This window comes from Centrocercus urophasianus, unplaced genomic scaffold (assembly GCF_019232065.1).
Source record: "Centrocercus urophasianus isolate 14NV4802_14NV808 unplaced genomic scaffold, USGS_Curo_1.0 seq_37, whole genome shotgun sequence".
Classification (NCBI taxonomy): domain Eukaryota; kingdom Metazoa; phylum Chordata; class Aves; order Galliformes; family Phasianidae; genus Centrocercus; species Centrocercus urophasianus.
In genome coordinates, this window is record NW_024884944.1 from 1,032,842 (window position 1) to 1,045,866 (window position 13,025).

The 13,025-nt window shown below is 44.3% G+C and overlaps 1 protein-coding gene across 3 annotated transcripts in view; it reads left to right on the forward strand.

Moving 5' to 3' along the window:
• Nucleotides 1-12,084, forward strand: part of FLI1 (Fli-1 proto-oncogene, ETS transcription factor) — an 82,167-nt gene extending 70,083 nt beyond the window's left edge. For all 3 annotated transcript variants that reach the window (XM_042831991.1, XM_042831993.1, XM_042831994.1), the window contains 3 exons: nucleotides 7,357-7,419; nucleotides 8,683-8,730; nucleotides 9,487-12,084. In XM_042831991.1, the coding sequence (XP_042687925.1) occupies nucleotides 7,357-7,419; nucleotides 8,683-8,730; nucleotides 9,487-10,013 (638 nt within the window). In that variant the 3' untranslated portion in view covers nucleotides 10,014-12,084. The remainder of the gene's footprint in view (nucleotides 1-7,356; nucleotides 7,420-8,682; nucleotides 8,731-9,486) is intronic.
• Nucleotides 12,085-13,025: the final 941 nt, after the last annotated feature.

A 13,025-nucleotide genomic window follows, 5' to 3' on the forward strand; every position in this document is an offset into this window, starting at 1 on the left:
CCTTCCCTTCCCTTCCCTTCCCTTCCCTTCCCTTCCCTTCCCTTCCCCTTTCTCCTATGTGTGTATTGCTGTGTCGAGCTTTTTTCCCTGTGAATGCATGTTACTTCTTTACTTCTCCATTTCTGTTTGTGCATTTTCACCATGTATGTACTTCAAACACATCAGCAATTCCCTCCCCTCCACCCACCAGATTAGTTCTATGCCTGTGCATGGTGATGCACATTAGTCTGTGTGTTTTGCATGAACGTGTGAGTAGATGTGCAAAGGACATCGGCTGCCATGCAATGGTGTGTCTGCATTACTGCTCTGCAGCATGCCTGTCTGCACGTGGATCTTCATCTGCAGCCCCACATGGTTCCATAGTGTGTGTGTGTGACTGAACGTTGGCTGAAAAGTGTCTTCTTTTCAGTGCTGGCTCGGGGAGGGATTCTTAGGATGCAGCCCTCATCATGGGCTGCACACTGGGACTTCTGCTGCCGTTATTAAAAAAAAAGCAACAGCAACAGAAAAATTCTCACTGCTTCCTCCTTTTCTTTCTAACTTGTCTTCGTAAGCATTGTGCGGGTAACTCAGACATGAATCAGGAAGTTGCACTGCTGCACAGCTCAAGGATATTTTCCTAGCCATGCTCGCACAACTGGGGGCTGTTGCCTGTGACTCAAAGCAAACAGGGAATGACTCCAAAGTTTGGAGGCCAGAGCCCTCCAGAGTGGGGGAGTAGAGCTGCAGGCTGTGCAGGAGCTCCTTTGGTCACCCTTTGTCCCTCATTTTGTACGTGCATTCTGCCAAGCTCCAGTTCCTGGCTGACGCTGGGAAGCAGCCGGCTTTGGGCAAAATGCTTGGATCCAAAGCTAAAGCCAGAATGGGAGTTACACTGAGAAAAGCTGATTTCTTTGATCTGTATGTCATTAAAGATAGCAGTGCATAACAGAGCTTTTAGCTGCTTCCAGTGATTCCATTTGTGAATCCTACTCTTCACATGCATGCTCTGCAGCAGATCTCCTATGTAAATCCAGCTGTCCCTTAGTCCCTTCTCACTTCGTTTGAGGTGACTTCTTGTCAAAAAGACAATGTTGTTCCAAGTCTTGGCTTTGCTCTCTGTGTCAGTTTCTCTGTTTTGCAACAGATTAATAGCGATGCAGAGTTGTTTGATACTAAAAAATGTGTTTATTTGGTTTTCAAATTGTGAAATAATCAGTCTGATAACGGAACTGTACAGAAGTTATTTTGAAATACTTTTGCACTCAGCTAGTTGCTTCCCCTTACTGGAGAGACTTGGAATTACTTAATTCCACATACGATCTCTGTGCTGGTGAATCTTTAGCAGAAGGAGCAAAGTATTCTGCTCTTGAAGTAGAAACAAACGAGGTTTGTGCTCAAAGGCACTTCAGTGTCTTACATAATCATGAGAACAGTCATAGCAATGTTGGCTGCGAGTGACACAGTGTGACATGTGGCATACATGCTAACTAATTATTTTAATTAGCAGAAATTGAAAATAATTCAATGCAATTCATACTGTGGGTGAGGTTCCAAGGTCTCCCTCATAGCTCATGCCTGAGTGGGTGCTACAAGGCTAAACGTTGCAGGAAGGCAAGCACTGATGTGCACAAACTGTTTGAATAGGCCACAGGACTCCTCACACTGCTCTGCTTTCTACTTCAGTTCTACCATCTCTGCCACACAGTGCTAAACCTCCTGCAGATGGAGCCTTACACATTTGTCCTGAGAAAAGCTTGGTGTAAGATTGCTGCTGGCATTGTAAGGTTTTGTACCGTGTGTGCTGAGCATTTAGCACTCATACTTTGAGCCCGAGTGGGCCTGGGAAGACCTTTGCTGACTCTCCAACCTTTATGTTTGCTGCCACGATTTAAAACAGTCCATCTAATGTTCCTAGGAGGAGCTGGAGGTGTTTCTGGCTTCTTTGCCCCTCCAGAAACCCACAGTCTAGGTTTCTTCTCTCCAACTGGCTTTAAACAGAGCTCCACCTCTTCAGTGCAATCTCCAGGATGTTAAATGATGGCAGTGCGAGGGCTGGGTGCTCAGCAGCTCGGCAGGACTTGCTTACATGTTTGCTTTGCAGCAGCAGAGGGTTTGTTCCCATGTGCCTATGGTCCCAGCCACCATGTACCACCTCACCTGGGCAGGAAAAGCAGTGCAGTCCTATGCCTTCCTTTCTCTCTTTCTCTACTAGTTGCCACAAGACCCCAAGTGGCCACTTTGATTAATCACGAGTCTGGATCCCCAAGGACACCTGGGTCTGCTTTTCCCATTTAGAGATGCTAATTTAAATTCCAGCCACTAAGCCAGGATCTTTCTTCTTAGTGAAGCATAAGGACTCATTGCAGAGAACAGAATGTATTCTGTATGGAGAATCCCATGAATCCCATAGCCCACTTCAGATTTGCAGCCTTCTTTCCCCTGTTTACTTCACTGAATTTGTAAGGCCAAATTCTGTCTGGAAATACATTGCCCTTGTTTGCTTTTTAATACATCATATCTTATCCCTAGTGGCTTGCTCCCTAGATTGCATTCAAACTTAAAGGTCTGCTCAGCCTCTGGGATGGTCTTCCTTATGGTGTGGAAACCTGCTTGGGGATTTTAAGCCTTGTTTCCTAAGGAAGAGTGCCTATGGCTGCCCATCCCTTCTAGCTCAGAGCTATATATGAGCCTATTATGGCATTTAGGCTAAATATCATCCAGAGGTGTGGGGAACAGGAGCAGCACAGCCTACACACAGGAGGTGTGTGAAGGTGCAGTAGGTGCATCCTACTGCAATGCCATGCCTCCTGCATCCACACTGCACAGTGTGCAGCTGCTCTCCCCCTCCCTGTCCCTCAGACTCACTCAGGGGATGCCTGGGACACACTCCTCATCTTCTTCCCCAAGCCAAGTCCCTCCAGATAGTCTGGCTAGAAGAAGCTGCAGAGATTAGGATAATTTAGCTCATCTCTTGAATTTTCCTTGACAGCCTGCCTAATGGCCAGGCTTGACCTCCCTAATTTTGACATGTGCTAAGCCTTTTCCCAGCAGACTGCTTCACCACCGCATCATTTCTCATTGGCATCTAATTCCAGTGGAACCAATAGACTTTGAAAGGGGACTTCATAGATGAGGATGAGAACTTCCAAATGGCCTGGAGGGTGGTGAGGAGAGATCTGGGGTGAGAAGTAAACAGATGGAGTTAGGAAAGGACCGATGCTATGTGGTATGTTTCATACAGTGTGATTTCTGGGAAAGAAATTTCATCTGGTAACAGGCAGCTGAAGCCAAGGAAAGTGCGTTAATGCATGTAAATAAATAAAATGATATTTAACCTCCTTTGCAGGCACACTGCGAGTGTGAATGTTTGCAAAGCTGTGAGATCCTTAGTTGAAAGGTGCTGTGAAAGTGCAAAGCATTATTAATATCCTTTACCTTACTCATAATAGAGTATGCATTCATTCTAGGGAATTTCTGGACATAAACCAGACAGCTGCAGAATGACATTTCTTGAAAGCATCTATGATTTATTTTGTGCTCTTTAATTCCATTTTGTATTGAACACACATTTGTCATAGGGCTGTTGCTCCACTGGGTCATTTGAGTCTAAAACAGACAGAGGGACCCGATCCCTTGCTGGGATAAATTTCCCCCTAGCTTCCCTGTGCCTATTTGCTGATTTACACCAGAAAAAAACCTCAGTCCAAATCTTTTAATTGAATTTCCATAGCTCGGCAAGTTTTGGTGTAAAATCCAAGTGATTTTAATGATAGATAAGGCTCTGCCTGTAACTAACTGTCTGGCTGGAGTTCTGTAGAAGCTCTTCAAGCCACTGGGCGTCAGGTCCTGGGAACGAGATTGTTTTTGCAGAAACTCGAGTCTCTGGATAGGTTCCCTGGCTCTGCCTTTTCCATTTTGCTTTAAACACGTTCTGCTTTAGAGTCTGGGCCTGGAAGCAGGGAGGGCTGATGTGGTTCTTTCACGTTGCACGGATTTTTGTGAAAACAAAACAAAAATAGCTGAGTGGATTCAGAATTTTTTTCTTTTTCTTTTTTATTTTTTTTTTGAGAGGAAGAGTTGGAAAGCTGCAGGAGCTGAGTGAACACGTTGTTTCAATAGCAATGCCTTACAATTGCTGTTACGTTTAACCCTCCTCACTTTTGGGCAGTCGCAGCCGTAACTCAGCTCTGGCCTCGCATCCCAAGAGCGGCTGCCTCTGCCCACACATGACTCCACGATCCAACCTGCATGTGGGAAACTGAGGCAAAGGGACTCAGCCAAGGGACACTAAATCTGGATTAAACCTCGGCTCAGCCAAATGCGTGCTGCTCTTCCAAGCCAACATTTAAGGACTAAAATGTGCACTCAAGGAAACCCATTCAGAGGGATTTGAGTGATAATTTGGACAGGCTTAGCCAACCTTACCTGGAGGACCAAGCCTTGATCCTTTGCAACACAAACAGCCATAACAATACACACCTGGTCAGCATGTCTGATTGAGACACTGTCACCTAACATTGACAGATCCTCAGGAGATGCATTCCACATTCTTTCCACAACACTTTCAGCAAAGCATCCTCCTCCTCAGTGACAGAGTTTCTCCATCTGTAGGAGGAGGATGATGATCATCTATCCAGATGATGGCCTATTTGTTTACTGGAAACATGCTGACGCAAGTGAATCGACCAACCCATCCATGGCCCCTGGTTCCCTTCTCCCTTTTCTGACCCAAAAGAATCAGAGAAAATTGAGAATTTTTCAAACAAATTCTGTTACTTTTCAGAAAGGATAGTTTTCCCAACTTGTACAATATTTTTCTGTTGAAAAATTGCTATCTTGCTTTTCAACAGGCTCACGTTATGTGATGTTTCCATTACAATTACATAATAGCAAAGCTTTTTGATTGAGCAAACAAAGAAGTACATTAGCATCTCAATCTGGAAATTTCTGAGGTTTTGCCTTTCTCTTTCAACTCAGAACCTCTATGTTTCTTTCAAAATATTTCCCAAAATGTGTCTCTAATAGCTCTAGCTGTAATACTTATGAAAAACATCCCAGGGGAGAAACGAAAGTCAGAGACTGGCTGCAAAGAGGACATGGGAAAAACCAGTGATTGCTTCAGACCTCATCTCTGCTCTCCTGCTTTCAGCACTGATGGAGCTCCAGGAGCACTCATGACTTTCCAGCAAGGAAAATCATATCAATAGCAGCTTTTTTACAACAGCGACAGCTGCTGAGGGTTGAGCTGGGCCTGAAGGTCCCTGGCAGTGCCCAGCTGAGTGCCAGCTTCCAGCCTGGGGAGCGGGGACAGGGCTGGGGTGCTGCCTCCCTCTTGCAGAGATGTCCTGTCTCACTCTTTGCACCAGGCTGTAACCGTAGCAGTTTGTTTTTCAGTCTGATCTATTTGCAGTAGGGTTTGCGGTTTCTAGTAAAAAGAGGGAGAAAAAAGCAAACAAAAAAAAAAAAGAAAAGAAAAACAGGCGCATGAAATGAGTTCTCTTCCCCCTGCTTCCCTCTCTTCCCTCCTCCCATTTCTCTCCCTCTCTCCCCCTCCTCTCTCCCGTCCCCTCTCTGTTTTCCTTTTCATGCCAATAACTAGAAGTCTGTAATTTCAAAGCTGCAGCAGTTTTCCCAGCGCCGTGAGGAATGTGTGAGTGCCTGCGCTGTGCCTGCAGGGAGCTGTGCAGCGTGGCATGGCGGGGCAGGGGGCAGTGCCAGCTGTGAGCTCAGAGAGACGTTCTGAATTTCACCCAGAGCGTGCCATTTATCTTTCTCCTTCTTAAAATAGCTTCTTTGCTGTGTGTCAAGTCCATGGCCTCTCCGGGTTTTCGAGCTGCCATCTGTTTTGTGGTTCATCTCATCCTCCTGTTCTACTTGTTTCTGTCCTGAGAAAGGAGGCCTTTTTTTAGGAGGACGTCAGATGCACTCTGAACTCCATTGAATGCAGTGGCTGTACTTCATGTTCAGAAGGTGCCAATTTCGAGCACTGCCCAAACAGCCAGTCCCAAATATTGTATTTACAGCTTGCTGTCTTTGTGTGAAGGCCACAGGAGCACAGGAGGCGCACAGGAGAGGAAAGCCAATAGTGTGTGCATAACACTGAGTGTTGAGACCAAGGTACAAAGCTAGATTCTTGCAAGTTTTCTGGGAGGAGTTGATTTCAACCCATCTGTGCCTGTTGTCTTTTGTCATTAGATCCCTCCTCCTATGATGCAGTCAGGAGAATAGGATGGGGCAGTAATATGAATTCTGGCCTCACTATAAGTAAGTTGTCCCAGTGTGAATCGCAAGTTCTGCAATGGAAGATGAAAATGAGACTGTGGGGAAGGTGGACATGGTGAGCTTGTGTTATGAGCATCAGAACAGTGGAAAACCTGGGAATAGTAAGACAAGAGCCAGAATTCTGTTATGACAAAATTCTGGTGTCATTCTTTCTTCTGGTGCAGGCAGCTTGGGCAGGCTCTCAGAGATCCTTGGTACTTTGCAGAAAGCAGTCAAGCATGCAGCCAGAGCCCCTTCTGCATGAGCTGCAACTCAAACCACTGCTTTTGCTTCTTACTGAGTTTGCTATATCCCTGAGTTCACAAAACTCCTTGGGTCATGGGCTGATAACTCATGGGAAATATCAGTTCTCTGTTCCTGTAGACTGCATTCAGGTTAACATAGCAGATGATACCAAGCCACACATTTCCCTGCTCCCACTGCTGGGACGTATCCCCGCACAGCAGTGCAAGCTGGACACATCTGACTCAATGAGATCCTGCAGGGTGCAGATCAAAGTGGCAGAACCCAGCAGTCAGATCTCACTTCTTTGCTTTGCAGCTTTGTCAACTGTGTGCCTTCTAAACGTGGAGAGTACTCTTGGAGTTACAGTTTTCTGTTAAGAGAAATGATATGAAGAGGAGGAGCAGATTTAATGTCAAATTAATGTATAGAAATGGCTGTGATATTTTCGGCAAAATATTTGATTTGGTAAAACCAACAATTTTTGCCTTAAAAGATTAATTAAAAAGGAGATTGCTTTTCCGAAATTACCGGAAAAGGTTCCCACATAAAAAAAGTCAAAATTAATACATTTTTAAAAATTCAGGTTTTTTCTTTCATGCACGTGAATGAGAATGGAAGTTAAGTGATAATAAAAGGCAGAAAATGGATGAGGCATCTATATCGTGTTTTCCTTGCCTGCTCTGCATATTTTCATTTTACAGTGACATGTGTAATTTCCAGTGAAACCTCACATTTTTCATAAGCTTAGAAAATGTTTCCTGTCTCAATCACTGTTATTTCCTCTGTATTTTGCTCTTGCCTTGTTCTCTGTTCATTTTTCCCTCTCTGTTCTGGTAAATAATGTCAGATCTTTCCCTGGGTTTACAGGTCCTCCTGTTGCAGGGACACAAAATGTGAACAAGACAACAGAACAGCAACGGCCCCAGCCAGGTAATTGTTGACTGTGCCATCACTGCATTTGCTGAGTAACTGTATTTTGTACTGGACTGGGGAAATAAACGTGCCAAGCAGCAACAACCATGGACACGGGACCAACTTGCAAAGCCCTACAGGGAAGTCTCAGAACAATGAGTCAACTGTGACCCAGCATTGACAGCAACCGTCCCAAACTGTTTCTGTTTTACTGCGTTGTCCTTCCCCATTCAAAAGAAACATCCTTGTTTCATCCGAGTCACGTGCAGTGCCCAGCAATTGCATCTGCTTTGAAGCACCATGACATGCAGCGCAGTTAAAGCGTGCAGCTGTGCCTGCTGCAGCCGTGGAGTTTCTGCTCACTGCCTCCTCACCTCTGTTGCAGTGATGTCCAATGGAAGCAACTCTGAATAGAATCAACAGGGCTTCCCAAGAGTCAAAGGAAACCAAATAAGAAAAGCAAACCCTGCTGGACAGCAAGCAGTAGTGTTTCCTGCTTGTTTCCCAGGGGGCCTTTGAAAAGCTAAATACCACCTTCTCTGCTTTGCACAGCTGCTTTCTATCCTTTTTTTTTTTAGGGGGTTGGTTCTTTTGGCATCAGTTCAATCCACGAGCAAATGCTGTAGATCGAAATCACCAAAACCAGAGAGAAGCAAAGGAGAAGTGTAGACATTAGGGCTGAGGAGGCCCCACAGAAAGGGAAGGAATTCATTCCTAATAAATGCATTGTGGAGTTTTCAAGAAACACTCAGCCTCATTGGAGCCAGTGATAAAACTCCTATTACTCTCATTTGTCTAACATTCTTGTTTGCCTCAGTAAGGGAGAGCTGGGTGAACATTTCATTGATCTCAGAGGGAAGCAAGCTGGTCCGTGAACAAGTGAATTTGAAAATCTTATCTTCTGACCAGTTATTCCTATTAGAAGCAATTTATTTGCTTCTGATCTATTTCTTCTCTGCTCTTCCACCCTTGTTTTGCTCATGCAGCTGAATGTTGTAGTGGACACATAAGCGTAGGGTATGGCCAAAAGATTATGAACTTTGAAAGCTGGCAAATCTGAACCAAGTTAGAGCCAAGGTGCCATTCTGGATTCCATGAATAAATGATGGTTGATTGTTAAGAAAGGATTAAGGCCAGGTCTGTCCCACAGCCAAGGAGAAAAGGTGGCACAAGTGAAGAAAATCAAAATGCGAACCGGTTTCTAGAATGGAAAGCAATGAATTGTTGTTTCTTTTAGATGAAACTTTTATTAAGTTAGCTTTTGTTGTCGGCTTTCTTTAGATCCCTATCAAATCCTGGGGCCCACCAGTAGCCGTCTTGCCAATCCTGGTGAGTTCCTCTTTGAATTCTGCACCTCTGCTGTCATTTCCTTGTGATGTTCTGCTGCTGTGTGTGCTGGATGAGTAGGTGTTGTCAGCTTCTGGAGTTGGTTATGAGGGCAACGAATCATAGCAGTCGATGTCTCACAGGTCTGGATGCTCATGAAGTTGGATGGAATTAGTGGGGAGTGATAACTATAAGCACTTTGGATTGATACTGTTTGTTTACTGAAGGAATGCCTGAAGGAAATAGCAAAGGAAACATCCTTACAAGGTTTTTTACCTTTACTGTTAGAGTAACTACACATAATAAAACTAGGAGTCATCTCAACCGAGAAAGAAATAATCTGACATAACTCTGAAGACGTCTTTCCGTAATCAGAGAGGAAACTGTAGGTATCCAGAACAATACCCATGGTAAAGAGTAAGCAATTAAAAGTTGAAACACGCTATGTCAAGCATTCAGTGAAAAGTTTTGCAGAACAGTGTGCTCAGAAAGAGACCTGTTTATGAATAGCTCAAAGATTTTAAGGCCAAAGGCGACCGTTATGAAATTTAGTCTGACCTCAAACTCATAAACAGAACAAAGGGTTGACTAATTTGTTTGCTGGGAATCGTTTATCCATTCCTACATAAGACTTTCTAAGGCTTGAAGGAGCAGTTCCCAGTAAAGATCGAGATAGTCCTTCTGTTTCCTGCCTTTGTCTTTGCGTTTAAGCAGGAAGCACAATGTCATTTCCCTTCCTCTTTGGCTTGCTTCTTGCAGGGAGTGGGCAGATACAACTGTGGCAGTTCCTCCTCGAGTTGCTGTCGGACAGTTCCAACGCCAGCTGCATCACGTGGGAAGGGACCAATGGGGAATTCAAGATGACAGACCCAGATGAAGTGGCGCGGCGCTGGGGAGAACGCAAAAGCAAGCCCAACATGAATTATGACAAGCTGAGCCGAGCCCTTCGATACTACTATGATAAGAACATTATGACCAAAGTGCATGGCAAAAGGTATGCCTACAAATTTGACTTTCACGGCATTGCCCAGGCCCTCCAGCCTCATCCCACTGAACCGTCAATGTACAAGTATCCATCAGATCTCTCCTACATGCCTTCTTACCATGCCCACCAGCAGAAGGTGAACTTTGTACCCCCACACCCTTCTTCCATGCCTGTCACATCATCCAGTTTCTTTGGAGCAGCCTCACCTTATTGGACCTCCCCTGCTGGAAGCATTTATCCAAACCCCAACGTTCCTCGCCATCCCAATGCCCACGTGTCACACTTGGGCAGCTATTACTAGATGTGTTTCTCTTCGAGTGGCCTTAATCAGTCTTGTTGGACCTTCTCTTTTTTTTTACATCTGGGATTTTTTGTTTCGTTTCGTTTTTCTGCGGACCCTTGACGGATAATTGTGGCCTTTCTGGGACAGAAGTAAAACTGGATATTGGCTATTCCTGGATCAAACCTTCTACTTTTGTAATTCTGCCTCTTGTGTCCTGAACTGAGAGATGGATGCTTCTTTGGGCCAGTACTCTGCATTTTTCTTTGGTTTTTAATGCTTAAATCCTCTGTAGGAGTTGACTATGAAGATTGTTCATCGTTACCTGGAATGACTATTAGCTTTTTGATGAAGTTTTTTAAGAATTCAAAGCTGGTTGACAAGACATAGATCCAACTGTGGGTCTTAGGAAAACATGACTACAATTATTTTCTCGCTTTGGAGAGGGTAAGAATTTGACTACAAAGTCAGGAGGACCTTGGGCTGCAGGGGACTACAACTGGAATCTTAGCTTTAAGGCAGATGAGGATGTTCACCCAACTGGAAATAAAAAAATATATGTATTCATATATATATATATATGTTCATGCATATTTTAAGAAGTAAAGGGCATTGAAGGAAATTTCTAGGCTGTACAACTTCAGTAGACTGTGTATTAACTCCAGAAACACCAGAAACCAGAGCAAAAAAAGTAACTTGACGTCATGCACACACGTTCTCTGAAAGCAAAAGTGAAGTGGGACAGATGACAGCAGGTCCTTGAGCTCTGCCAGAGCCTGGGGTCGCCAACCGCTACCGATTCGCGAACGCTGTGCGTTTGTCAGACCGCCACCAAAGGCTCAGCAAATCAGAAGGCAAATTACTGTATAAATTATGCAGAGTTATTTTTCCCTATATCTCACAGTTTTAAAAGGAAGATGAACTAAAACGAGTTGACCTCGGTCACAAATGCAGGTTTGTTGTTTTTTTTTTGTTGTTGTTGTTGTTTTTTACTGTCAGCTCAGTTGTTTGTGGGTTGTTTTGTTTTTTTTTAATGTAATTTGTACATCTTTCCAATCTGTACATTTGGGCTGTAGCTTTGTACTTTTCGCTAAAAAAAAGAATAAAGAAATAAGACGTGAGTAATGTATCTGTTGGAGATAGCCTAGGTCCTGCAATGGGATTCAGAATGGTCCCCAAACTGGCCAGAAACCTCCCAGATTTCCTGAGTCTGTCTAGGGTAGATGTTTTTCTTTCATTAGCTTGTCGTAGTTGTTTGCAAATTAACTCCATTTAGCTAACACGTTTCTCTTGAAGCTGATTGAAAACATTCATTGCAACTTTAAAGCGACTGCTTCAGTTTTTTATGATTCTTTTTCACCAAAATCTTGAACTTTGGAAAACTTTTCATCCACTTTGCAGAGAAAATTATCAAATGCTTCCCAGCACATCTTTTGGCACGGCCTTCCGTCTCCATTTCAAACACCGGTCGCTTTTCTACCACCTCTAATTTTGCATGTGCTGATTTGATGATCCGCAAACGGTGGTTTGGTGCCATAAACAGAAGGGTAAACCACAAACAGTTCTGTTTCAGAACAGATGTCTATGGGGGGATCAGGCCTACATGTACAGCCTGTTAGCTAACTTGTATTAATTGGCAAACAATTAACAGGATCAGAAATATCTCGTCTAGACAAAACCTCCGGGACTCTGCGGGTGCAAGATTTGGTCCATGTGCATCCGATTGCAGGATGAGAGCTGAATCCAGAACATTATAGTCTGCTCATAACTTTAACCAGAAGCACTGATGCCGTTATTTAACAGAAAGGAGAAATAAGGAGCTGATCCATTCAGGTCTGAGTGCTTTTGGGATGTTTATAGCAACGTTACCGCAATAATCGCAGATCTTAACGATGAAGAAATCACCCGTGGGAACGGGGCTTTTGCTACTATATATATGCAATGTACTTTTTGGATATTAAAATATATATAATTTTGCAAGTAATCTTGGTGTTTTTTAAAAAATGTATGAAGTGTTACGATGAAATAGCTGTAAGAAGAAGATGATGTATAAAATGTGGCAAAATAAATGGTGGTTTTCTTCTCAAAGGCATCATCTTGTCCCACTCTCTCCCTCCTCTCTCACAGCTGCTGACAGAGCATCAACGTGCATCTAAATTACATGCAGCTAAAAGGAAAACAAGAAATCTCCATAGTAGCAGCGATCACCATCCTTGGCTCTGTAAAGTAATATTGACCTCTTGTTCCAGAAAACTGGAGTGTCTGGAGCCAGCGTTCATTGGATCTAATTTAGAGACTGAAGCAATCAGAAACACAGGCTCCATCTTTTGTCCTTGTGGAGAGGGGGAGAGAGAGAAATGACAGAACAGGCGAGGCACGAGGTGCAGTGTGTGGCACGAGGGCAGCACAGAGCTGGAGCAGATCCACGCTGTGCCACAGCAGCTGCATCACAGCCCTGTGCTGAGCACTGGGACACGCAGCCAGAGCCAGCTGACAGCATCTCTGCTCTTTGCTCCTCAGGGTGCCCAGCAGCCACACACCGTGCAGTGTGTGCTGCCAGCCTGCCAGGCTGCTCATGTTTCTCACCTGTCCCCAGGCCCAGGGAAATGCAGTGCTCTGAAGCGTTGCTGAGGTGGAGCGGGAGGCTGCAAAAACAAGCACTGCCAAGGAATCATCTGACTGTGTCTAAAGGTCAGGCAAAGGCACTTCCTGTATTTTTTCAGACCCACGGTGGTCCTCAGAGATAGCTTGATCTTTCTGCAGATTTGATAAACCCTTGGAAATACATAACTGCACAAGTACACCATTTCCTTCCTCCACACACAGCCTTTTGTTGCTAAGTTTCTGCTACAATGGTTTTCACCAGCTTGATTAGCAGCAGCTCTGAAAAAGAGCCGTGTTAAGCGGTTGTTCAGCCACCACAGAGCTGTTCCTTTGTGTATTCAGCCATACTTGCTCAACTGAGTCATAAGAGTGAATGTTTTGTTGCTTATCTCTATTGTTTTCCACTTCAGCTCAATCCGCATTCATCAG